The sequence below is a fragment of the Harpia harpyja genome, chromosome Z, assembly GCF_026419915.1.
Source record: "Harpia harpyja isolate bHarHar1 chromosome Z, bHarHar1 primary haplotype, whole genome shotgun sequence".
NCBI lineage: Eukaryota > Metazoa > Chordata > Aves > Accipitriformes > Accipitridae > Harpia > Harpia harpyja.
This window is the reverse complement of record NC_068969.1, coordinates 110,790,292-110,815,012: the sequence shown is the minus strand read 5'-3', so window position 1 is coordinate 110,815,012 and position 24,721 is coordinate 110,790,292. Positions and strand designations below refer to the sequence as shown.

Sequence of the window (24,721 nt, the reverse complement as noted above, 5' to 3'; positions counted from 1 at the left end):
AATGTAGAGAAAGGCTCGTGGGTCAGACAAGGACAGGGAGGGATCACTCACCACTTATGGTCACGGGCAAAAGACAGATTCAACTTTGGCAAAAAAACCCCAAATCAATTTGCTACCAATCAAACCAAAACAAGGATAATGGGGAGTAAAACTAAACCTTAGAACACCTTCCCCCCAGCCCTCCCTCCTTCCCGGCTCAGCCCCACTCCCAGTTCTCTCTCCCTCCTCCCCCGGCGGCGCAGGGGGACGGGGAATGGGGGTTGGGGTCGGTTCCTCACCCCTTGTCTCTGCCGCTCCTTCCTCCTCAGGGGGAGGACTCCTCACTCGGCCCCTGCTCCGCCGTGGGGTCCCTCCCACGGGAGACAGTCCTCCATGAGCTTCCCTGGCGTGGGGCCTTCCCGCAGGCCGCAGCCCTCCAGTCCCAGCCTGCTCCAGCGCGGGCTCTCCCAGGGAGCGGCGGCCATCTTGGGGGCATCCATCCCCCTGCTCCCCCGCTCCTCCTCCCCTCCTTCCTCCCTGACCTCGGGGTCTGCAGAGGGGTTCCTCTCACATTCCGATCCCCTACTCACCGCAGGTTCCCCTTCTTAAATCCGTTCTCCCAGAGGCACGACCACCATCGCTGACGGGCTCGGCCTGGGCCAGCGGCGGGTCCGACTTGGAGCCGGGGAAGCTTCTGGCAGCTTCTCACAGGAGCCGGCCCTGCAGCCCCTCTCCTGCTACCAAAACCCCGCCACACAAACCCAAAACACATATAGAGGAGACTTGGTGTAGAGCTATCTATTTCTTTACCCTGAATCACCAACAAGGAATGATGCATGAACTATCACCTGCTAGGAACAGACTTCGGAGGCTCTGCGACAGACTGTAGTTTTGTGAGGTGAGGTGAGCCAAATCTAACAACTCATTTGAGTGGAAAAGGAGCAAGTCCCGTTCTTCATCTCTGCTCTTCTCCCAGCCTTATTGGCTCTCTGACATTCATCAGACATTTTTCAAGCCGATTCAACAGTAGTCCAGAAGAAAACTAAGCCACACCAACACAGAATAGTTGTCTACCAGGTTAGTGAGTTTAATCACTTCAGTAAAAACAATGCTGCAAGCTCAAAAAATGTCAAAAGGGAGAGTGTAGAACCATTTATGGGGAAATGGGAGTGTAAGTGGGAATGAAAGAGGAGAAAAGAGACCCTTTTCTTTCTGGGACAGGCAAGATATGAAAACCAAGTCAACCGTCTCATGTAGAGTCACTCTCAGACACCAGCCTGTGAGCCAAAATTCCTTCCCAAGTTGATCTCTGTTATCAAAAAGAATAGCGATAATTAGCTGTGCCAGAAGTGTAGATGGATTCAAAAACCATTTGGGTAAACTACTGGAGGGAAAAATACCCATCAATGGCTTTTAAAAACAATGGTTCTTATTTTGGTTTGGAAAGGCCTTTGAGGTGCAAATAACTGGAAGCTGAGAAAATATGCCAAGCAAAAATCTTTGTGTGGGATTCCTTGGGCTGGTGGTCACTCTCCAAAAGAGGAAACTGGATTAGATGGACTGTTGATCTTCCATGGCTCTTCTCTTTATATTCTCATTTGGAGCATTTACCTAATCTCAATGACCTTAATTGATAATCTGGCCAGTGATCTGACTTCCCTTTCTCCCTTGTTTCAGAAAGGAAGCAAACAGATGAACAACTTTCTCAAAACATCTCTGCCCAGCACCTGCTTACCATGGCTGGAAACAGGAGAGAGAAGCGTTTCTCCCATGTGTTGCCATGAGAGACCTATGCTGCATGTTCACATGCAAAAAAGCACCAATACCCCTTAACTGTTAATGGTTCATACTTATTATTTTCTATCCTCCATTAACTCTCTTTGTGTTAGAAGTAAGATATATTCCTGCCTTGGCTATCTTCTCTTCTCCACTGAATAAAGTGTCAATGGAGGATCAAAGCACAGTATATAATGCTTCTATTCCTCTTAGAAACCTCTGAGTTTAATTGTATATCTGCTAAACGGAGAGAGGAGGAAATAATCAAAAGCTATATAGAAGTGTGTGTGACCGCGTGGTTGCTGTTCTTAAGCACTGATAAGCCAGATTAAGATTTAGGAAGGGAAAAAAAAAGCCTTTTCTGATAACTCTGACAATATAAAATTTTTTTCTGTGGTATATTTTTTACTAATAGTAATGTTGGTAATAATTATAAAAATGAAACAACTTTATTAGAATTCTTTAATAATGATATCTGCCATATTCAGAATCTAGAAAGTCAGCCAAGAATAGAAACCATTGTTAAAATATTTTTATCTGTTCTACACAAAATAGGCTATTTTTTTCATATCAGCTTCATACAGGCAGAAGACCTCTATCTCAGCAACTGGTGGTTTTGATTTGACTCAATCCAACAATCCTTACTTCCCCCTGCTTTGATTCACCAAGTCTCTAATTGATCCATCTAAGAAACTGAATTGGCAAAAGGAGTTGAAGGGTGCTGCTTCTTATCACAGAAGAGCTTATTCTTAGAGCTGAGTTCTTCAGGCCTCCCTTCAGGCCTACGGCGATACTCCAAACATGGACCTTTCACAGAAAATCAGGACAACATCTCTTTCTTAGGTTCTTAGCTACTGTAGGTTTAATAGTAGAGTTTCATATACACACTTTCATTGGATTGGGCAATTTATATTATCTAGGGAATTCAGCTCTTAGTCTATAGAGCCTAACTGTGTTTAAGTGTGAGCAGTGTCCATCTGGTTGGTGACATTAAGGCAGCAGAGTTTATATATTTATCCAGAACTATAAACCACAGTGAAGTCACATGCAGGTTGTGGTTTCTGATTCGTAACCTAAATATACCAAAGTTCTAGAGCATGATTCATCGCACCCTAACATCTGCGTCTCAAGTTAGTCTGATGAATAACGCTCTCAGATGCGAACTACTATAAAGAAAGCCTAGGTTCTTAGGGCTAAAGAAGGGTGAAATGTCATGTTACGTGGCAACTGAGGAGATTCAAAGGTCCTGGTAATTAGATGACTGAAGTTGGAGTGAACACCTAAGTCATTCTGTGGCTTTAGCCCAGTGGTTCTGTTACAGGTATCACAACCCACATACAGTGATGATAATTATGATTAGCACCATGAACTTAGAAGGAGCTAAAGTGAGACTTGGAACTTGTAAATAGGGTCACCAGTGGAAAACTTACCTATTCCCTGTATATCGTGATTTGTAAAAATATTCTTTAAATGATTTTTTAAATTGGAAGAGACAGTCATGCTATGGTTTCCTAGAGGTGGATGATTTATCATGCTCAATTCAAAAATCTTCATCACAGGACAAATGTCTCCATTAACCTTTCTTTCATGGAAGCCGGCAGCCATCTACACTTTACTAAATCCAAGGCACAATCCATGCTAATAGCCACACAGATGTAGTCAACTTGTTAATTACTCCCCCTGAAATGACAAGAAGTGAATTCATAGCTGTCAGATCCTCCCACTCAGTAGCACAATCACGGACTTGAAAGAGTAGTGAAATTGCTACCTGCTATTCTTTTTCCCCAAGATAAGGGTACTTGGACTCCTGTTAATTATCATGTTTTGATTAAACAGGAGTACTTTGTTCACTTTGTTCATGTACATCTTTGAAGTAAATGACATTTTTCTGGAAGCAGAGAAAGTAATGATATGCCTTTATTAAATATTAGTAGCCTTATCTATATTGCAAGTGGTTTCTAACAGAAAAGCAAATGCTACAGCAAAGGTTTGCCTGAGTTATCTTTAGCCTTGCTTTGCAAAAATGCTAACATTTGTAAGAAATCCTATTTTCTCTTCGAGAGCTGGTTCTGAGAAAAATATTTGTCACTCAAATAGTCTTATTCACATGGGTGGGACACTTTATAAGCAAAATTTAGCCTGTTTGAAGGACTGCAGTACAAGGTCTGAAGAAGAGCTGAGTGAGTTCTCTGGGCAGCAAGTCATATCCTGTATAATTGTTTATACAAATTTAGTCACATCTGTGCATGTTTGCAGATTAAAATCATAAACAGTGGCTTTCTTGGTAACAACATTTGCATCATGACTGATAGTTACTGCACTAGGCCAAATTATTCAGATAGACTTTGTCAGTCTTTTATCCAAATCTCTGCCCTATCCCAGCCTCTCTGCAGAAGCCTGTCATTTATAGGAAGTGACCTATATATCACATCCAGGGGAATCCTATATTTCACAATATGTTGTTATGTAAGAATGCAGTCGGCTTCTCCATCCGTATGTTTATGGGAAAGAAGGAAGAGGGGTACATTGTTTTCTAGACTTCATCTTGGTTATACGAATTGTAGTGAGAACTTGATCAGAACTCTTAACAGTTCTGTTTTTCATGGGCTCTTGTGAACATGCATTTTGCTTTTATTAATAATTACATTTTAAGGGGGAAATTGCATATCTGCAACTGGAAAAAAAATGTTGCAAATAGTAAAAAAATAATATACAGTGTAGCAGTATAAAAATAGCCTATGTTTCTATAGCAGAAGACATTGTGTTGGATTTTTTTTGTGTTTAATTTTCAATCTGCTCCTGGTCCTGGATTGTTTCAGGACTAGGCAAGTAGTTTTACACATTGCAGGTACTCCGCATAGGGATTTATTTATGATAGTCTCTTCTTGCACATGCACATACTTACAGTATTACATGCGTCTCTGTGTTTGTATGTGCAGGTACATACATACCAATGCACAAACACATAAAACCACATGCAGATATCATATATTGTGTGTATCTCTAAAACCCCTATAATGAAGCACCTCGTGGGAATGGATAAATATCGGTACAGAGTTTAGAAGGATCTGCTTACTTGTTGCATCAGAATACTGAGTCAGAACTGAAGTAAAATAACTATGACGCATCCAAACCAACAGTGTGAAAGTGTTTACTGTATGGAGTGTGAGTAGTAGTGGAGAAAGTGGTTCCTGTAGTCAGTATTGTTATAAATGGTGGGTGGCTTTGATTGATTTCTGTGGAGCATTTGCTACCATGAATGTAGACTGAAGGTGTTGTGTTCACATATACTGTTATAATTTATTTGCACCATATAAAAACTGAGCCCTCATGACAGAGATCTGACTGTGTGCAAGGTGCTATACGACCAGAGAATGTAGCGATGAGCTTGCCTTGCTGGCCCCTTAGGTCTTACATTTTTTACCTTCTTTGCCTGAAAGTGGGTATCTTACCTTGAATTTTGTTGTACATTGTGCTTTGCCTCCTCCTTGATGAGTACATATAGATGAAAGCCTCTTCCATGCAACACTGTGCAACAGAATAACTCTTAATTTTGGTTCTTGAAAGCCACCCAGGCCATTGTCTCCTTTTGCAACTGTTTTGTTAGTAAACATCATGATAATGAGAACGGAAAGGGAGAAGACAAACCAGATTTAACTGACTCAAAGTTCAATTCACTCAGATTTCTGTTCACACAAAACCTTTTAGAGCACAGATAATGCTTCTTTTTCATGCCTACCACAGACTAAGTGAGATTAAGTTGCTTTTGCTTCCCGTGCTTTTCAGCAGAGAATGAAAGGGTACCACAGTAATGAAACTGCAAGCTGACATTGAAGAAGAGGTGCTTGTACATATCTATAGGTACAACTGGAGGGGGGAAAAAAAAAAAAAGAAGACAGAAGGTGCAATGGATAACACATTTCCCAATTTAGAAGGCACTGAGTGCATTTCAGGTCACCGCTAAAGCTGCCATGTAAGTACCCACAGCTGAAAATCAATCAGGCTCCTTCAGCAGCTGTGTGTTATCAGTCTTGCCCCACAGAGCACAGATCTAAAACATTAGGCAGCCCAACAAAAGGGAGAAACTTAATTTGAGAGCAGCTGTTTTAAGACAGATACATAATGGCATTAAAAGAGGAGCACTGCAGTGAGGTGAGAACCAAATAGAATGTACATTAGGCTGAGGAAGGTTTTAGTTTTAGTATTGTAACCAGATGCAGAGAGTATGGTCAATGGCTGCCAGAATTGAAGTTAAAGGGGTTGAGATGAGAGCATGACAGTGAAGATGACTCAGTTAAAAAAATACTAATAACACATAGTCAGACTGCATGGGACTTACAGGGCCTAAACTCAAATCTTTATTATGCTGCAACGATTCTGGGTGCTCAACAGGTAATTTAGGCCCTGTCCCCCTCCAGGTATTTAGGCACCAGTTTTTATTGATTGTAGCAGGATTAAGTGCAGAGGTTTATTTGAGGATCTGGGCATAGTCTAGTTATGCTTCTGCTTTCCACTGAAGATACTAGCAGTGCTTATTTCAGGAGGACAAAATCAACTAAAAGTTATGAGTTCTGCTCTTTTGTTTTCAGAGTTAGAGAATAGAAGCAGCTTGTTGTATTTCTGTTTGCATCTTTACTCATTGAAATAATGAATTATCTTATGAACATTTGAGGATTTGTTTTTATGTGCCACTGAAGATACAGAAACCTCTAAAACTGAACACAGTAGTTAGTTAAGAGCATGTCATAATGCTGAACAAAGGCTAAATAAAGGAAACAAGGAATTGCATCTTCAATTGAAATTAATAGGGAGAGCTGGAATGTACAACAGTAATATGCATTTGAATTTAGCAAGGCCATTTGAAAATGACATTACAGAATCTTTTCTGAAGACATATGTGGCCAAGACCTTGGTTTAATATCTTATCTGAAAATATGTTTATGGTAATTTGAATGCTAAAATGAAAACTGAAAGATAGAAAGTGCTGTGTTTCTCACTATGCAACTGAGTGTATAATGAATAAATGTATGAATTCCTTTTACGATAAGCACTTAACGTGACTAATGCTTTGTTTTTTCTCAGATTATTTTAATTTTTCAAGGCCTACATTATAGTCTTTTTTGTAAGAATAAGGCTAGCAGTGAGGTAGTATCTGCATTAAATGCTGCATTACTCACCTGCTTCTCTTTCATAGAAACAGCAGAGATGTTCAAAGCGTATGGTTACTGAGGGAAGAGTTTCTATCTGTGGGTTTGGAAAGGCAGCGGTCATTTTCTCTCTGTTCTGCAAACCATCATCAAGAGAATTCTGCCTGGAATGATGTCTGTTTCCATCACTTGTATAGGCAGGAGCTGGCAACTTGTGCTGTGAGCATAAAACTGAGCAAAACCTGAAAGATCTGACAAAGACCTGACAAAGCTAAACAAATGACAGCATAATGGCAAACACAGTACAATGCTGAGAAATAAATATAATGTAGAATTATGTAACACTAGACAGAACTGGAAATGGGATATTTAAGTATCCTAGCTACTAGTCTAGTACTAATTTTCCTACTTGCCTTATTTTAAAGGCTACTGCTATCTACGTGAGTATTTATGGAATACAAGGCAATCAAATCTGTCAGTTCTACTATTCTAAGCCATTCATTGCTTATCATGTGTGCATAGCTCATAGCAAGGGAACCTCTATGACTTGGTGTCCTTGTCTGCAAAATGCTGATAGCAATGCTCACCCAAATTATAAAACACTCATACTCCAGGAAAATAATTATATGTTAAGGGAGGTTGTCAAACCAGTATATTTTGATGGGCAATTCCTATGACATGCATATTTTTATCTCAAATAGAAGGAGTTTACGTGTAGTAGTTGGTACAGTGGTTTAAGTCCCTGTTCATCCACTCTGTTTTTATTTAAAAATTCCTTGTTGTAAATAGAAACAGCACTCATGCAGCGAAAGACTCATGATCATCCTACATTCAGGAGCATCTCTGGATTAAAATGTGTATGTAGCAGATAATCTAAGCACACCAAGAACTGGGTCTCCTGCTGTCTCTTTGGCACACAGGGAGAACAACAAGAGGCAGAACTCCAGGTGTGGCTGACTGAGCTTGGACTTCCTTCTGCTGGTTTGGCACCTGCTTAGCCAAATAAAATATCTTTTGGCTCATCTATGTATGTGAGAATCTGTTTGGTTTTAACTGCAATTGATAGTGTATAAGACAGAAGAAGAGACACTATTTATTTGGAAGGAATATAAGCAAAATTAACAAATGGAAGAACGAAGCAGCTGACCTATATTTCAGGGACTGGAACATGTCTGTAATGCAGATGAAAAGCCCTTTCCAACTCCCCTTTAAATTGTACACCATCCAAATCTATTTGTCATGAAGCAGTTACCTGCTCATAGCTGAAAAAAGTGCTTTGATATATTTTTTATGAATCTAGCTTCTCCAGTGCTAAGGTAACTGATCACAACACAACCTTGCATTAATTATTGTACTTCTGTCTCCAGAATGTTGTCCTATAAAAAAGGAAAGCTGAACAAAGAGGATGTATTCATTTTACAAAAAAAAGCCAGATAACAAAGGCTTAAGGAAGAATTTTTTCTTTTCTTTCATAGTACTGCAAAGGACAATCCAACAATTAAGAAAAAAAGTTTAAAAATGCCTTTTGAAAAAACATTTTTTCTTGATTTAAATGAGATATTCAGTAAAAGAGGAAAGAATTAATAACAAAATTAATAGGTGCCATTCATGAAACAGTTGGAGCTCTATCTGTTTTTTTCCCACCCTGGAAAACAGTAAACAGTCAGAAATAATTCAAGCCAAGTAGTATAATCTTTTAAGCTGAAATTTTTATCTATTTTCATTTTTATTTTTGACATTTGTAGGAAATAAAATTCTTAAAGAAGTCCATATTCTATATGGAAAAAAAAAAAGAGAATAGTTTTCTTTAAAAAATAACTTTTACCAGATATTTTAACTACCCAGTTCATATATTTCTATATTTACATATTCTACAGATTGTAAGGATGCAGGAGTTTTTATTTCATTTTTCTCATTGGTACCCTATGAAATGCTCATTCCTGTAGTCTGTGTTTGAATCATGGTTATACCTCACAGCAATATCAGTAAACTCCATCCACAGTTTCTTCTTATAATACCGTATCTTTCTGGTGCATTTTACCTAAACCAAAAGGTGGGACCTTGCAGTTAGCCTCACAGAAAAAGACTAATACTGAACTTAATATAAGAAATAGAGTTATTGTCTGATTTATTGTCTGATTATTATTCTTGTCTTTTTTGTACGTTATCTTAATGCTTACTGAAATTCCTGAAACGGCAGCTGGAGTTTGGCCTTTTAATAAATATCACTCCTTAGAGCTGTAGGATGTAAAGTCTAGATACACGTGGCTTGGCAGCTCCCAATTAACTTTAAAAGGGATCATTATATTAGTCTTATAAATTAATTAGGTGAAAGAAAATGTGATGTACTCAAACATTGTGAATAGTGTAAATATACCAGACAGCATTTGTAATAATGTGAATAATTTTTAAAGAGAGGAGATTAGACAGGGAGTTTGCTAGTGCTCCTGATGAAGACTTTCCTGCTTTGTTTTATATATAGTCAGATGCTATTTCAGTGGAACATCTTGACTTCTGTTCTTCTCAGTCCACATGTAAACAGTAGGTTCCCCTCTGATCTCAGGGTTTCTGTTTCCTTAATGTGACCATAATGTGTACTACGTTGCCTGGACTAAAAAGGCTAGCCACACAGTAATCCCTCCTGAAATACTTTTGGAAGCATGCGAAGACACCAGGGTTTCTGCTTAGCATTATAGCTACTAATAAAACAAAAATATCTTAACTGGGTTCAACATACAGACATATCGAACTCTTCATCTCTAGGAGGTTGTTTCTTTCCAGGTTAATGCCTCTGCCCCGTAGTCCAACTGAGTAAAATAAAGATGTTTGTCTATGTAATCCCTCACTCAGCTCTATTTCCATTACTTCCTGAGATGAAATCCCAGTTTTAAAGTATTACTTGTAGACCAGAACTGAATGGCACAGCTTTTCCACTCTTAGCTTCTCTTCTTGGTCTGTATGACATGAGATGGGAAATATGGTTTTCAGTTTATGCATCTTCCTTCTACCTCCTGCGCTAGAAAAATTCCTTGTCCTAGTAGCCCAGGAGATCAGTGAATATACAGGGTAAATGGAAAGATAGTGCCTCTCAAATCACTGGTTGTGTTTGAGCATTAAGAAGCTGATAGGTCCTAAGTGGGTGCTATGATCTGATCTCTGGTATGAGGGTGTTGGCTCAAGATAGCAATTCCCTTGATAAGTGTGGGCTTTAGGACTTCCTTTTAAATGAGTGCCATAAGAAAAACGAGTATTAAATCTCCCATCTATTTTCCATTCAATTGCAGGTTGAGAATACCCCTGCTTATCACAGCCCAGTTGAGGATATTTTTAAGCTTTTCTAAATGATCTGTACTATCCTGCTTTTTACACATATGCAGAGAGAGAATATTACAAAGGAAAGTCGTATCTCCTTCCTGTTTCATCTTTACATTTCTTGGGGCAAAGGCAAATCCTGCAAGTAAAAAACATCTTCCAAATACAGTTGCCTAGAAAACCATTTAGATTCATGTGCTTGGTCAATGTTCAACAGAATATGTTTCACTACCACTAACAGAAGATGTTACGTCTATTAAGAATGAAAATGAGACAGTGATTCTGGCACATCTTTGTGAAGTGCTTTAAGGTCAGTAGTTTGAGAAAAAAAAAAATAACACAGTGGGTTTGTATGTTCAGTGTTATCTTTGCAAAGTAAAAGGGTTATAAACATAGCCTTGCTCCAGCTTCTAACAGTTGACACTTTACTGATTACAGTGGCATGATATTGGGGTACAGCTGGAGTGGCTCAGCAGGGTATCAGATGTAGATATCTTACATTTACTTACTGAAAGCTATGACTTATGTTCAGAGGCCAATGGGTCTTTTAGTTATAACTAACTCTGAACTCCTAATTGATTTCCTTAGCAAATAAGACAGGATTTATCTAGGTCCCAGCCTCATTTTTATCCAAGTTGAATTTAAGTATGCAAATGTCTCTGCATTAACTGTTTTAAAGCTACTGCATTAAATCTCACATTGTTCTAAGTGAAGAGAGAAATGGGACCATGGCATATTGGCTTTAGAGTATCCAGCTGCGGAGCCAAGGGTGCAAGGTAAATTTATGAAAGTCATATGTTAATTATGTATGCATGAATGTAATGGAAATGGGCACCCACCTGCCTGGAAATATATTAATAATACTTTATAGTAGCAATAGAATTCATATGAAGGATATACCATATTTGATTTTATATATTTTCATATTTTGTTTTTCATTTTGAGTTAAGAAAAAAGATAAAAAAATTCTACCGCACATATCGTTGTCGTATCATAATAGATTACTTAAACTGTAAGTAGCCTAATTCACTCTACATGGTCCCTCTTCGGCACGGAGTTTCTTATTCAGCAATCCCTAAAAAGAGATCTATTGACTGAAACATATGCTGGTTGGAGTGCTCTGGCTTTCTCAGCAAGGCAATGTATCATACAATTAATTAAGCCTCTGGGTCATCCTAATATCAATGGGATTAGATATTTGTTTAAAGCAAGGCATGTGCCTAAGTAATTTGCTGAACTGAGGCCTAAAAGAAGCAGGAGAGTCATGGAAATTACTGTATGTGATTATGTCATTAAAGATAGCTTGCCACTGACTGCACAGGAGTGGGCTGAGTTAAGGCCATCCAGAGTCCTTCATATCCGAATGCTTTAGTTTTTCCTTTGTGTAGGTAGAAAGCAGGTTTTTCCATGCTTTTATAAAATGTCATATGATGCGATATAAATATATTATGACACAAATTGGAATGTCCTGAGAATTCCAGCTACCTGCAGTATAATCCCATATTATAATCCCAGTATTATCTCAAGAGTTATAGAGAGCCTAGTCCCAACGGTCTCTGGCAGCCAGGGCTTGCAGGATTGAGTCTTTGAATAGGGCCAGACATACGTTCATGATGACTAATGACACTTCTCAGATGGATTAAATGCACTTGTCTTGTCTTCATGCCTTAATGCACAGCCAAAGCATGATATCAGTCACCAAATCCACTGAGGCTCCTATGCATTATTGTTTAATTAAACAACACTGGTAATTTCCAAGACTATTTCAAGTATAAACACGGCCTGGTGTCTAAGCTCTGTTTACCCTTAGGAAAAAAAGTACAAACGTTGAAAGGGGAATGAAATTGAAATGTGAGGAAAACAACTTAAGCAAATAGTAGTTCACCTTTTTTGGTTTTGCCCTTCCAAATGTAGGTTGACAAAATCATGAGCCTAAGGGAACGGTCCACCAAGCACAGTTTTTCCTCCTCCACCCCAGCCATGATGAGTGTGAGGACAGCAATTACAGAATTTATTTTAAAAAATCCATTTGCATCCTCTCTGGAGATATTCAGAGGTCTAATTAATTGCTCTGACATATAGAATCATAGAATCATATCTGAGCCAGAAGCCCCCTTCAGCCACAGGGACACTATCCCAGTAATTTAGACAATCTTTAGCTTGAAACTATTTGCTGGAAAAGCTCTGTGGAAGCATCACAGTGGTAAGTAAAAACCACTCTGCTGCATAGCACCAGTGTAACACCTCTGAATCTTTGTGACTTAAACAACACCTATGGTCTGTGCTACCTGTTTAAAGAGAGACAAATTTACTTCTTTAATATTTTGAGGTAGTGTAATAGAAAAGCTAGATCACTCCCTTTTGCTAATACTTTGCAATGATGATAGGATTTAAAAAAGTGTCTTTTTGTTTTGAAATAAGAAAAGTTAGGTCAGACTGGAGAGCTTTTGAAAAGCCTACTCCAACTAGCAAAGCTATTTCTTTTTCCATTCTCTGAGCCACTCCTATGCTTAGCTGTACTGCACTATATTTTTCAGAGGATGCCTATAAAACTCAAGTCCGAATTGATGACGAACCAGCCTATTTGGACATTCTAGACACTGCTGGACAGGTGAGTAGTTTCCCAATGTGAATCATTCAATCAGAGATAAAACCAAAGATTTTAACCTCAGATATATGGGTCACAGAGCTAGAAGCAAGCTTTCCTAATCAAACATAAAGGGAGCAGTGGCAGAATAGCATTGAGGAATTAACGAAGGAGAAGATTAAAGGAGGGCTTCAGTGGTATAATATAACTTCAAAATCTGACCAGAAAAGGCACACTAATTTAATCAAGTAGAAGATAAAAAGCTGCTTGTTTCTTTTTCTCTTGTATGCAGGAACTTCTGTCACAATCATGGAATGAATAAATGCTGCTGTTGGTTTGTCTTAGGTGTTTATCATTCCTGCTTTTCTATATATTACAGGAAATTTCTGGTCTACTTGTAGATCAAGTGTTTTGTTACTGCTCTTCTCCTCGCCACATTATATTTAAACATCAAATGCTCACCCATAAGGAAAAGATCTTCAAGCCAACAGTAACACACAGTGTATGTATAATGTGTGTATGCATGTGTAAGCAACAGTCAGGGAATTCAGTTTCCCATACAGTAAGGCAAAAGCAGAAGTTAAATGCACGAATTTCTTCTACCTGACTCAGTTCATCCTCTTTGCATCCCCATCTCAAAATGTTTTTATTGTTTAATCAAAATATTGCAGCTGGTTGATCTTTTCCTGAGGTATGCATGAGATTCTGTTTGAAGGCTTTGATAGTTTCATGAGTTTCCACAGTGTGTGTGCACCTTGTACAGGCATGAGTCAATCAACAAGGACGGTAGATCCTTAAAACAAACAAAAAAAGATTTAGGAGATATAAGCCTGGAAACCTTGATCTCAGCTTCCCAAACGTCTGAATGCACCTTGGCTGGGCACTGCAAATGGTGGGAAATGCAGTCTGCTGCCAGGAATTGGAACAGTATCAAGTCATATAAATTGAAAGTAGTTCAGGGGGATTGCGGCATGAGTTTTACATGTGAATGAAATATAGGCCAATTTCAAAGTGAACTCAACCCAGTTTCAGGAATCAAAAGATGCCCTGAATTATTCTTCCTTGACCCCAAATTATACAGTCTCAGCAGTTAACCAGTGACTTGCTGCTGAGTCTCCTGTGAAAGTGTTTGATTCTCCAGAAAATTTAAGCTAAATTTCAAGGCATGTCTCCAAAGCTGTGAATTTAATTGACCTAGAATTTGTTATTATAACAGGCCCAAGAAGTTTGTCATGCTTAATAGTCCTAGCATAGCTTCAGCAATGATTTGGCTGGGGGAAAGAAGGGACATCATAGTTGCTACCCAATATGTCTGAAAATATCTGTACTTCTGTTGGAGAAGAGGAAGCAACAACTTATTTGCTCACTCAGGAAGTCTGAGACTAGTAACTTCAGCCTTGTGTTGTCATTAGTACACGGTCATTAGTGAAATTATGCCTTCGGCTGCTTAGTCTTGTAAGGCTTTATGTGTTAGGGACCTCCAGTGTTAGTCTTTAATATAGTTCACTGTCTAAATCTACTTCATTCTACTCCTAAATTGCCTTTAGTCCTATTTTGTAGAGTTAAAATGCTAAAAAGTAAAATACTTCCTTACCCAGAGCTGAAGAGAGATGATGAATCAGAGTTTATGTGTCCAGCTTTTTGCTAATGGAAAGAGGAGCAAAGTATTATTACAGCATTTATTCATATTCATAGGTGTGTTCCTAATTTGCTGTGGAGAGTGAGAGAGTGCAGGAGTTAAATTCTGCAAACCATAGAAGAGGGTACAGTAGGTACAGAGTTCCTTGTGTTGTGCTCCTGCTTACAGACCTGTGCAGAGAAGATGAGCTACCTCATCCTAAATTTGCATCATTAAAGCAAATATTTATACAAAGAAAATAAAGCAGCTTAAAATCAAAGCAAAGAATGGATGATGAATGAAACAAAAATAGATAGTCTGCTTTTATTTTGAGATGGGGAGTAATAAGTTATAAAACCCCAAAGGAATAATTTCTTCTACTTTGATTCTTTTTCCATTTGTTTTTGCTACCAGAAACATAAAAGTTTGTGTTGTTGATAAAAAAATGATAGTATCAGATATTGAGAGTTTCCTTCTCTTCCTAAGCCCCCACCAAAATCAAAGCCTCTTTTTTTTAAAAATTAGAACAAGTATGTTTTAAATTATATTTCATTTTCTGTCCACTTCTCTTAAAATGAAATAATAAAAAAAAATTGGAATGCAATCTTCAATCCTTTTGAAATTTTTTTTTAGATTCAGGAAAAAGGAAAAAAAAAATATCCCTATGCACTGGCCTTTTAAGTAGCTGAAAATATGATCTTTTCCAATTTAAACAAAGCTCATATTTTGTCAGTCATGCTCACTTATTAGGAAAAGTTCCCCACAAAACTGTACAATTTTTACGTTTTTTTATTTTTGATCATATAAAAAAGCTAGAACCAAACCTCACTTTTAACTGGGGGGGGGGACGACGGGACACACATTGCCAATATTATGAATTTTAATAGAACTGACAGTTGTAAGGTAAGAAAAAAAATTGGAATAATGCAAACAGTGAAAGCTGGTGAGAACAATAGTAGAGAAAGGCTGGAGAGTTTTGTTTCAAGAAGGGACCAAAATATCCATAATACTAGAGGCCTGTGGCATGTAATAACCACATAATGAAATGTGGTGCAGAGATTTTGGAGCAAGCAGAGACCTGTGGCATTAGCACCGCACTCTGCAGATACATCAGCCCAGGACATTGTACAGCCTGGGCGTAGCTATTCTACCTCAAGATCCAAGTTGCATTGGTATGAGAAAATCTCAGCTTTAAATTTCCCTGTTTTTCCAGTGCAGACTGTCATCACTGAAACGTGTCTCCATGTATCTGTGCTAGGAAGCTCTTCCCGCTTTCCTACACCCCTATTTTTCAGAAACTGTCCATTCTAAGTATCCTAGAATTAGCTGCTTCTCTTTGCAGATGTCCTTGAATTTGTTGCCTCTCTATCTGCACTACATAGCCCCAGAATAAATCAAGACCTAATCCAACTCCGATTGAAGTCAACAGCTAAAACAGACTCTTCCCTCACAGAGAGCTTAATGTTAGTCTCACTGAAGTTCAAACTGAAATCCTACTGTGACTTTGGGGACTCAGGGTAAAAATCCAAAGCACCCAGTTACGCTGATGATGGTGTGCTCTGACGGTAGCTCGCTGGGTTTGATGTTAAAACAGAGATAATGTTACAGCTTCTAAATCACATCGCGGAAATCTCATTTCTCTCTGGGTGTCCTTGCAGCCATAAATACTTCATCATCAACTTTGAATAATGTCTTTAATCACTTCAGAAGATCAAGGAGCTAAAATTGTAATTCTTCCTTATTTGGGAAACACAAGAAGTCAATAGAGAAACCGACTGAAGTTAATGTATTTTGTTGTTGTTCTAGAGAATATGTTTCATCAGATATGCTCCTCCTTTCCCTGCCGTATCTATGCACTAATTGAACACTTCAACACTGGCCAAATATTGTGATTTATTAATAATTAATATAGTTCTTTATTTTCAAGTCCAGAGTTGTTAATCCACATCTGATTTCATACCTGAAACTGGATGAAAAACTTTGATACTTTAACTGATAGATACAGTTTGGAGCACCAAAACCACAAATGGTGCTTCAGAAATACATTTCTGGTTGTCAACTTTGTGAAGTTAAAAACCATTCAGATAAAGTGAAAACTAGAAACATGAATAAACCATTAGTATTGCTTTTCTAGTTATTGGTCTTCTTCTTCCTATGCATATACATAGACGCCATTAAATACGTCAGATTGCTCCTCTCAGGAAGCAGATTGATGTTCCATGAACTCTGGACGCGTATTTTCTACATCCTCAGTTGTCCTCTAGTGCTCTTGTGATACCGTTTTTCCACTGAAGATATAACAGGAGGCACATTCTTAATGTCTGTAGGGCTAGCGTAAGTAGTTACGCTTCACTGAACTCACTACCCCTGCTTTTCACCAGCCCCTACACCTGCCAGCGGTGTAACTTGTCTTTACTCACGGCAGTCAACTTTGGACAGAATAAGGTTACCTTTGCCTCAGAGAGTTTCAAGAGCAGGTATTGCAGATGTAGCTGCTCATAGCCGAATTGTCATAAACAGCACTTACTTGAGCAGTTCCTACCACAAGGCTTGCAAACGTGGCATGCAGCAAGAAGGAAAGGAACGAAAAATTGATGTTCATTTTCTTTTTCAATGGCACAACCGAATCTAGAAGACATGTATCCTTAGCCTCACAGTTGCTGCTAGAAGAAGCTATCGGTGATGCCTTTTGCTCTCCTTTAACTAGAAGTTCTCTTCTTAAACCAAAAGGTTTCTTTTTGCATCTACATTTCAATTAAAACAAACCCCAAAAGCAAATAAAAGCAGAGTAAATGTGAGATTGAGCTTCAGAATGAATTTTATTTAGTTAGCTTTTAACCCTTTAGGCTAGCTACAATTTGGCATGTGGAATAAATAATAAAACCTTAATGGAAATCTGCAAATGCAAATGTAAAGGTAGCTTGAGCTTCCTTGTTCAACCATGTTCGTGGGACATTTTTTGAGTAACTTGCCCTTGAAATTCTCCCATGTGCCTCTCTCTAGCCCTTAAGGTTGGGAGAGGTGTTGGCGGGGAGGTAGTTCTGGGATTTCCCTTTTCTTATCCAATGTGTCATAAGCCTCATCTGCTCTTAAATATATTTCATTTAAGCTGGTGTAAACTCTTTGATTTCCGGGAAACTTGTGGGTGCAAGTGAAAGGACATTCAGACCTCAAGTCCTTTATTTTGTGTTCCGTTCCCTTCACGATTATTCTCAGATAGTGACAACCCCCAGCTGCTGCAACCGTGCACAAAAAGCTTCCACACAGAGTTATAGAAACCTTCTGTTCACTCATTCACGCTTTCTCACTCTCTCTTCTAACTTAAAAATATGTTGCTACTTCTGGAGCCCAGTTTGAATTCCTCCTCGTGGAGCATACACAGCAGTTATCTCTCCTGCTGTATTTATAAACTGTTGACTGACACCAGAGCTTTTATTCTTGCCACAGCTTTCCTCCTGATGACACATTACCCAACCTCCCTGTTTAGGCCTCACACGGAACGTTAAAAGAGCATCAGAGTTCCCTTCACTGAAAAACAGTCTGAGATGACCCTATGTAGAAAAGGCAAAATTATTTTCAGACTCGAAGCAGGCAAATATGCAGAAAAATGGATTTCTGTACCTGTCAGTGAGACAGTACATCTCAAGATTATTGCACCAATTTTTGCTTGTTAAAACGTGAGCTTTTTATGATAAACTTAGTGCACCAGTATATTTCCCAGGTGTGAGTCAGAGACTTGAAAAATTGGCCTTAAAATGTGATGGCATGCCATTTCAGGGAGATTTTCCTTTGTCTGGAGCTGTGTGCACATGAATTCATTTCCAGGCAGACACTTTTCAACCTGACAACAGCAGTGCGCTGTGTAGTGAAATCCATCTCTCAAATTGCTAGCAAATCACAGGACATGTTTATCCTGCCAACCTCCAGGACTATGATTTTTGCCCCCTGCTTCAAGCTTTGAAGAGGAACCGTATTAGTCCCAAGAGCCCTTCAGATAAACACACTTTCTCAGACTAAACACTATAGTCCGATGACTCACTCAGGCTGTTATCTGAGATCCTTCTGCTTATTATCTAAACATGCTGCTCTAATCCTGAATCAATGGAAGTCGAATTTCAAACTACACCACTACAGCTTATCTCAAGGAAATGTAAAATGCCTTTTTGGTGGTAATTATATTTTAATGGGCCTTTACAGTGTGTTCTTTTAAGGGGGAAATAATTTCAGTGCACTTTCTGCTAGGTACTGTAGAAGGTAAATGAAATCCATTTTATTTTTAAAGCATAGTAGTAGAGAACTAAGCAGCAACCATTAACACAGTGTATTAGGTGAAGAACATCATTAATTTTATTTTCTTTATATGTTGTTGTTTCACAGGCTGATGATGACATACTTAGAAAGTCAAACCATAGCACTGAAAATTTGGTGGATTCTCAAGACAAGCTGTTCTATACTTTCTAGGAAGAACTAAAATCTCTCCCATGACCAAGTCATTTTATTTGGGAACGAACAGATTTTGCAGAAGCATTTATTTGGCACAGATACTGAGTGAAAAAAACAGTTCCAGTAAATCATAGATGAAATTGCAGACCCGACTCCAATTTCCTTCAAATTATGGGCAAAATATTCTTTGGCTTCAGTAGGAAAAGATCTAGGCATATACCATCAAAAAAAGAGTATATTAGTTTAGCAAGAACAGACAACTAGCAACTAAGATTGCCAACTTCCTTTCCCATCCATGTCAATGAATGACTCATAGTGCAATAAAGGATGAATCAGTTTGTATTTCTAGGTCTGCATTTATCTTTCTGACAAACAGGTGCAATAAGATGTTGCGAAGAGCAGGCATTTAGGGTGAACATCAGAGTTTATTGAGTCTAGTGATACTGATTTCCTGCCCCTCGCTACCATTCCACTTCAGTAAAGTCAATGCTAGTGGTTCCATATTGCAGGTGGAGGAATACTTTCCAGTGTTTTCTGTTTTTTTCAATAAATTCTTTTTTCTCTTGAAATGCTTTCTCTCTTGCTGTTCTTTGTCTTTTTTTAACTAATAAGTTCCAAAATACAGTGATACTGCTGAATGATTTATGACTTTTTTAAAATAACAACATTTAAAAGAAGAAAATACTTTATTACGAATTCTGATAAAAGTAGAAAAATCCTTTTTTCTTCTTTCCAGATCTTTCCTTGTAGTATTTCCATGGGGGTTTTTTTGTGTTCTGGTGTACATCGTATAGAAAACATCTATATAAATACATCCCATATGATTAAACTTCATCCAGGTCCTCCACAAGACTGTAATTATGTAAATTTACCTTTTCTTCTAACATTACAAACTGTATTGTATACTTTTTCTTTTCACTATTGAATGGCACTGAAGCCCTTTGAAGTTACTTCCAGCAGATGTTGGACATGCTCTGAGTGTGTCCTGATTTCTGTGATATATGTATATATATATATGCGACTGTCCTAGATAATCTCAGTAGGAATTCCGTTTTGCAGAGTTTTGTCTATCAAAAGCTACTTGTTACCAAGCAGCTGTACACAGACCAGGGACTCCAGTGAACAGAAAACTGTTTTCTAGCTGTATCAATTTTCACAAAATTCAAATCAAAAAGGTATTTCCAGGACTAAAAACTTGGTTTGCATGCTGAGAAAACAAGCATGTGTAACAGCACCACCTGGTGCCATTTGACCTGGCAATAACAAATGACCAAGAGAAGGGACTTTTGCAAAGTAGGGCGTTAATGCTTCTCAAGAAAAGTGGGTTGTCCCAAAGAACCGTAATTTTCAAAATTTATTTGTCTTTTATGCTATTCTGTAGCTGCTGGATACTCTTACCAATACCTTGAATGATGGTGTCTCCAGGCAAAAACAAAAGAAGAGTGCAAAAAGTTACATAGTCTTATCTGAATCATCCAAACCTTTGAATTGCAAAAGCTGGAAGAGGCTTTCTAAAGATGTTATTTTAATTTCACACTAGCAGGAGGGGACTGGAAAAGCCTAAAACCAAAAGATATCTTTCACAGCTGAAGTTCCAATAGTTTGCCCCAGAACCTGGACGTGGCATCTCCCCCAACACCTCCCCCTGCCAATTCCCTCCCTCCCCCCCCCCCCAAAAAACCCCAAAACCCAAAACCCCAGAAAAAGTAAACCTCAGTAAATTTTTAACTCCATTGCTTGTCACCTCTCCTTTATAATCTAAGGAATGTTATTGCATCTATCCAGATTTTTAAAAGAGGAAATGAAGAGCAAAGTAGAAATTCAAGAAAATAATTAATGACAATATGGAACATTTCTGTTTTTTTTTTTAAACTGGATATATTTCAGATATGTATTTTTCTTACTTGCATAGGAGAAAGCTTGCATAGCTTGCATAGATTTTTGTGCCTGCTTTTATTTTGTGCCTAATGGCTGAGGAGAATAAATTGTTGCCACGGGAGTTCCATGTCATTATCAGAGCAGCGGGATGATGTGAAACAAGCCATGCCAGAGAGCAATCTTTTATTTCGAAAAGACAAAACCCAAAAGCTTAGCAGCAGTAAGAAACCAGATCTTCTCTTGCAGTGGGGTAGCGGACTAACACCTTGAAGCAAGCTGAAGAAGTCAGACTCTACTAACTTTCAGAATTGCAGATGAGTTATGGCCTTGTGTTGGGCAGTCTTGGCATATCTCAGAAGCTACTCAGCATCTTTTCAGGATCTATTGATCTAACCTAGATACCTCATGACTTACAGTTTTGGAGCTCGCTCTTTGTCCTGACAGCTTTTTTCTAAAGAAATGAAAACTATTCTCCTGTTTTATAGGAAGACGCAGAGGCTGTGGATCTGAAAATGGGTGTCATTTACCCCACCAGAAGTGAATTAGCTTCAGTTAAACTATTCCTGATTTACTTTAGAGCCTAGATATCATATAAACTGATGTGGATGAAATCTTCAGTGTATGTTGAATGTATGAAGCAATGATCAAGTCCTTAAAAAGTTAGATGTTTGTTTGAATTGTCAGAGAAGAATTGGTCCCACTGAACATCTCCTAGTGCCGGATAGCTGCATTTCATGTGAAGGTACCTTCGAGACATTTTGTGAACTGCTCGCAGTGGAGGTGACACACGTTCCTGCTGTTTCAGCTAAGGCTCTGTTCCCCCAAGTCCCCAGAAGGTCACTGAGAGCTGTGTTGCAGGACTGTACATATAGATGCCAATCCAGTGACTATTGCTATGCACGTAACATTACCTAGCCATCTCACTTGCACCAGAAACATTTGTGCAAATGCAAAGAAAAAAGAACAGTGGGATCTCCTTCATGCTGGAAGTCGTAGGGAAATGACAACTTAGTCCTTCTGTGTCACAGACTCATACCAGATTTTAATATTGTAAGCATTACAAAATCAGCGGAGCTATAGAATAGCTATTTTGCATTCGTATTGGTGATGATTTATGTAGTCCCCGGCGAGCACATCCCTCAGATAAACACTGAGCTATATTTCAGTGGCAGAAATGAGCGCACAATTGATTAAATGCTACAAAAGTCTAAACCAGCCACCCTGCAGGTTGTTTGCTTCTTTTTTCCCCCCTCTACAGAATTTTAGCTCAAATTATATCTCTGGTAATGAGTAGGGCACAGGGGAGGAGAGACAAATACCTGTGTTGTGGAATTTTTAAGGTAAGCACACTTGTTATGGAAGTCATCATGAGAGAATATATATGCAAGCCAGAATATCATTTGCAGTCATTTATCAGAGCAATGAGGTGTCTGACTCCACAGCCTCCTGCTTTGCTTCTGCGAGGCTGCACAAGCCTCACTGGGGAAGATGGCAAGTCTGCAATGCCCATGTAAGCTGACAAGGGCTCGTTTGAATCCCTGGCGAGCCCTTGCTTGCAGCTGCAGTCATTACCTCTTCACCAGTGGGTTGTTGTCTTTTTTTTTTCCTCTGCTGTTTACTAAAATGTAATTACTGAGCTATTAATTCTTTCCCTTTACCATTTATGATGCATTTGTGATAAAAGGTGAAAATTGGCTTTAGTCTTTCTTGCATACCAATGAGGAGGGGGGAAAAGTATTATACGGTGCACGATAAACCAAATGCAGTTGGGGGTTTTAGAGCTAGTTAACAGTGAAGATTGCTACAGTGCCTGCATTTAGGAGAAAATTACTAAGGTGTTTATCCCTAAGAGAGAAACCACTAGCATTAATATGAAAGAAAAAGACAGTTCTCTGAGTTAGGGAGTGTAGCACCGAGGCATTTTTACTGGCATTGTGGAGAATTGATATGGTGATTTCATCCATATTTGGGGATGAATGAAAAGTAGATATCATCTCCCAGGTGATGGAGTGCATATTTTCATTACTGCATGTGACAAACCATCTTTGGAAGAGCAGGATTAATAAAGTTAACAAAAGCAGATTTGCAGCAAACTGGCAAATATATTATCACCTGAAGGCAGGAGGGCAATTAGAGTGGGAACATTGGGAACATCAGTGCAGAGAAGGAGGGATGGTCTAAGTGCCAGTGCAGGTTATTTAGTAGTTCCATAGTAAGAAAGAAGGGTCACTGTGTGATGTTATTTTTTGAAGTACTGAGTTATTATATTGGAAGTTGTTCTCATTTGTCTTTTTTTTCTATATTTATTTTTCATTACTTATTTTTTTCTGCCAAGCTGATGTGGTTCAATCTTACTTTGTAAGTAAGTCAGCCATGATGCAGAACAGTATGTGAATACAGAATAGTGAGAGCATACAAAATGTTCTGCAGTTAGGGAATGGGACAGTGCAATAGTGATCCATCAGTGTTCAGGGTGTGAAGGAACATCTACACCTGCTTCTCATGAGACTTAATCCTGCACGATCTGTGACTGTGAACAATACCAGATATGATGGGAAGAAGTATCACAACTGAAAAGAGAAGGGAACCTGAATCTTTTAAGCCCACACGTGGGAAACAACATGAATTTACAAATGATGAAAACAGATTGTGTTCCTCAATGATTTAAAGGAGTCAGTAATCAAACTAACCTTACAAACTGGTGATTTTCAGAAAGGGTGAAAATTTAGACATACCAGTTCAAAGTCTCAGACTCATCTGAATGAAGATGAGACTAATGTCCTCATGAACTAACCTGATATAGTGACTCAGATTAAGAAATGAAAGTCTATTTTTAACTAATTCATTCTTTATATTCAAGAATTTAGAGGTTCATAAAGGCTCTCCAGTAGTCAGAGATTAAAGATGTATTAACCAGTGTGAAGGAATCCATCTCTTTCCATGCAAATACATTAGTCTTCAGAAAGAATCCTGAACTGAGGTCTAGTGTAACACCAGCTCCTGTCTGGGGCTGAAGATCTCTTTCTAGAGGGAGAAGGCTGATGCTGAAGAACATAAGTGTGGGGGAAGGGTAGGAGAGGGAAGATATTCTAGAAAGTCTTTGGCCAAAATTTTGTGAAAATTAGGGATGTAAGACTATGCTTCCATTTCGTGTTCAGTGCGAGTCTAATAGTGTTTCTTAAATTGCCAACCATCCATTCAGTTGACGCACTCAGCTTGGACCATCTTCTTGCCCATAGGCAAGGACTTGAGGTGCTCCCTGTCATTCAGTCTACCTAGGCGAGCTTATCTCCTCCATTTCCAGAGTGTACACTGACCCCCAGAAAACCCTGGAAATGAGCAGCTAAGAAGTAATGCTGCTATTTGCCACAAAAGTGAAAATTATACCTGTGTCTTCCAGCAAAGATTACCTGTCATGAATATTCTCCTTCTTCATGCTTTTTTCCTTTTCCAGGTAAATAAATTAGCTTAAACAGGGGGAGGAGTGGCCAGATAAATAGGCACTGATTTTAACAGGGTTGATATTGTTGGTGCTAGTTGTCTTCTAAATTACAGATTAATTTCAGTATCTGTTTCAGCTTTTTACATGTACATTCCAAGAGTTAAGAAAAGACTACTGATTTTGTACAATGTGGAGTTCATAATATTGCCTTGGAAGGCTGTCAGATTAAGTTCAGAAAGACATTAGTCTGCTAGGAACATGGACTGCATCTTTTATGTTCTCTTTATACTGTTCCCATCATCGGTGATGTGCGTTTTGTCCCCAGTACAAATTCACAGAAGGAAAGGGCTATGGCTGTTTTATAACAGAAGCAAGGATTCCTTCCTGTAATTATAAGGCGTGAGACACTGACTGATCATTAATCAAGGGACTGATTATAATAATAATCCACTTCCACTGCAGGCTTATGGGCTAATTCTCATTTATACTAATCCCATTTTGAACTGTTCCTGGATCATTACTAGAGCAGGCAAAAAGGA

At 38.7% G+C, this 24,721-nt stretch overlaps 1 protein-coding gene across 1 annotated transcript in view; it reads left to right on the top strand.

Annotated features, from left to right (window-relative positions):
* RIT2 (Ras like without CAAX 2) overlaps window positions 1-24,721 on the top strand; it is a 180,376-nt gene that overhangs the window by 62,654 nt on the left and 93,001 nt on the right. The window contains exon 3 of the mRNA XM_052778893.1: window positions 12,752-12,825. Within this exon, the coding sequence (XP_052634853.1) occupies window positions 12,752-12,825 (74 nt within the window). The remainder of the gene's footprint in view (window positions 1-12,751; window positions 12,826-24,721) is intronic.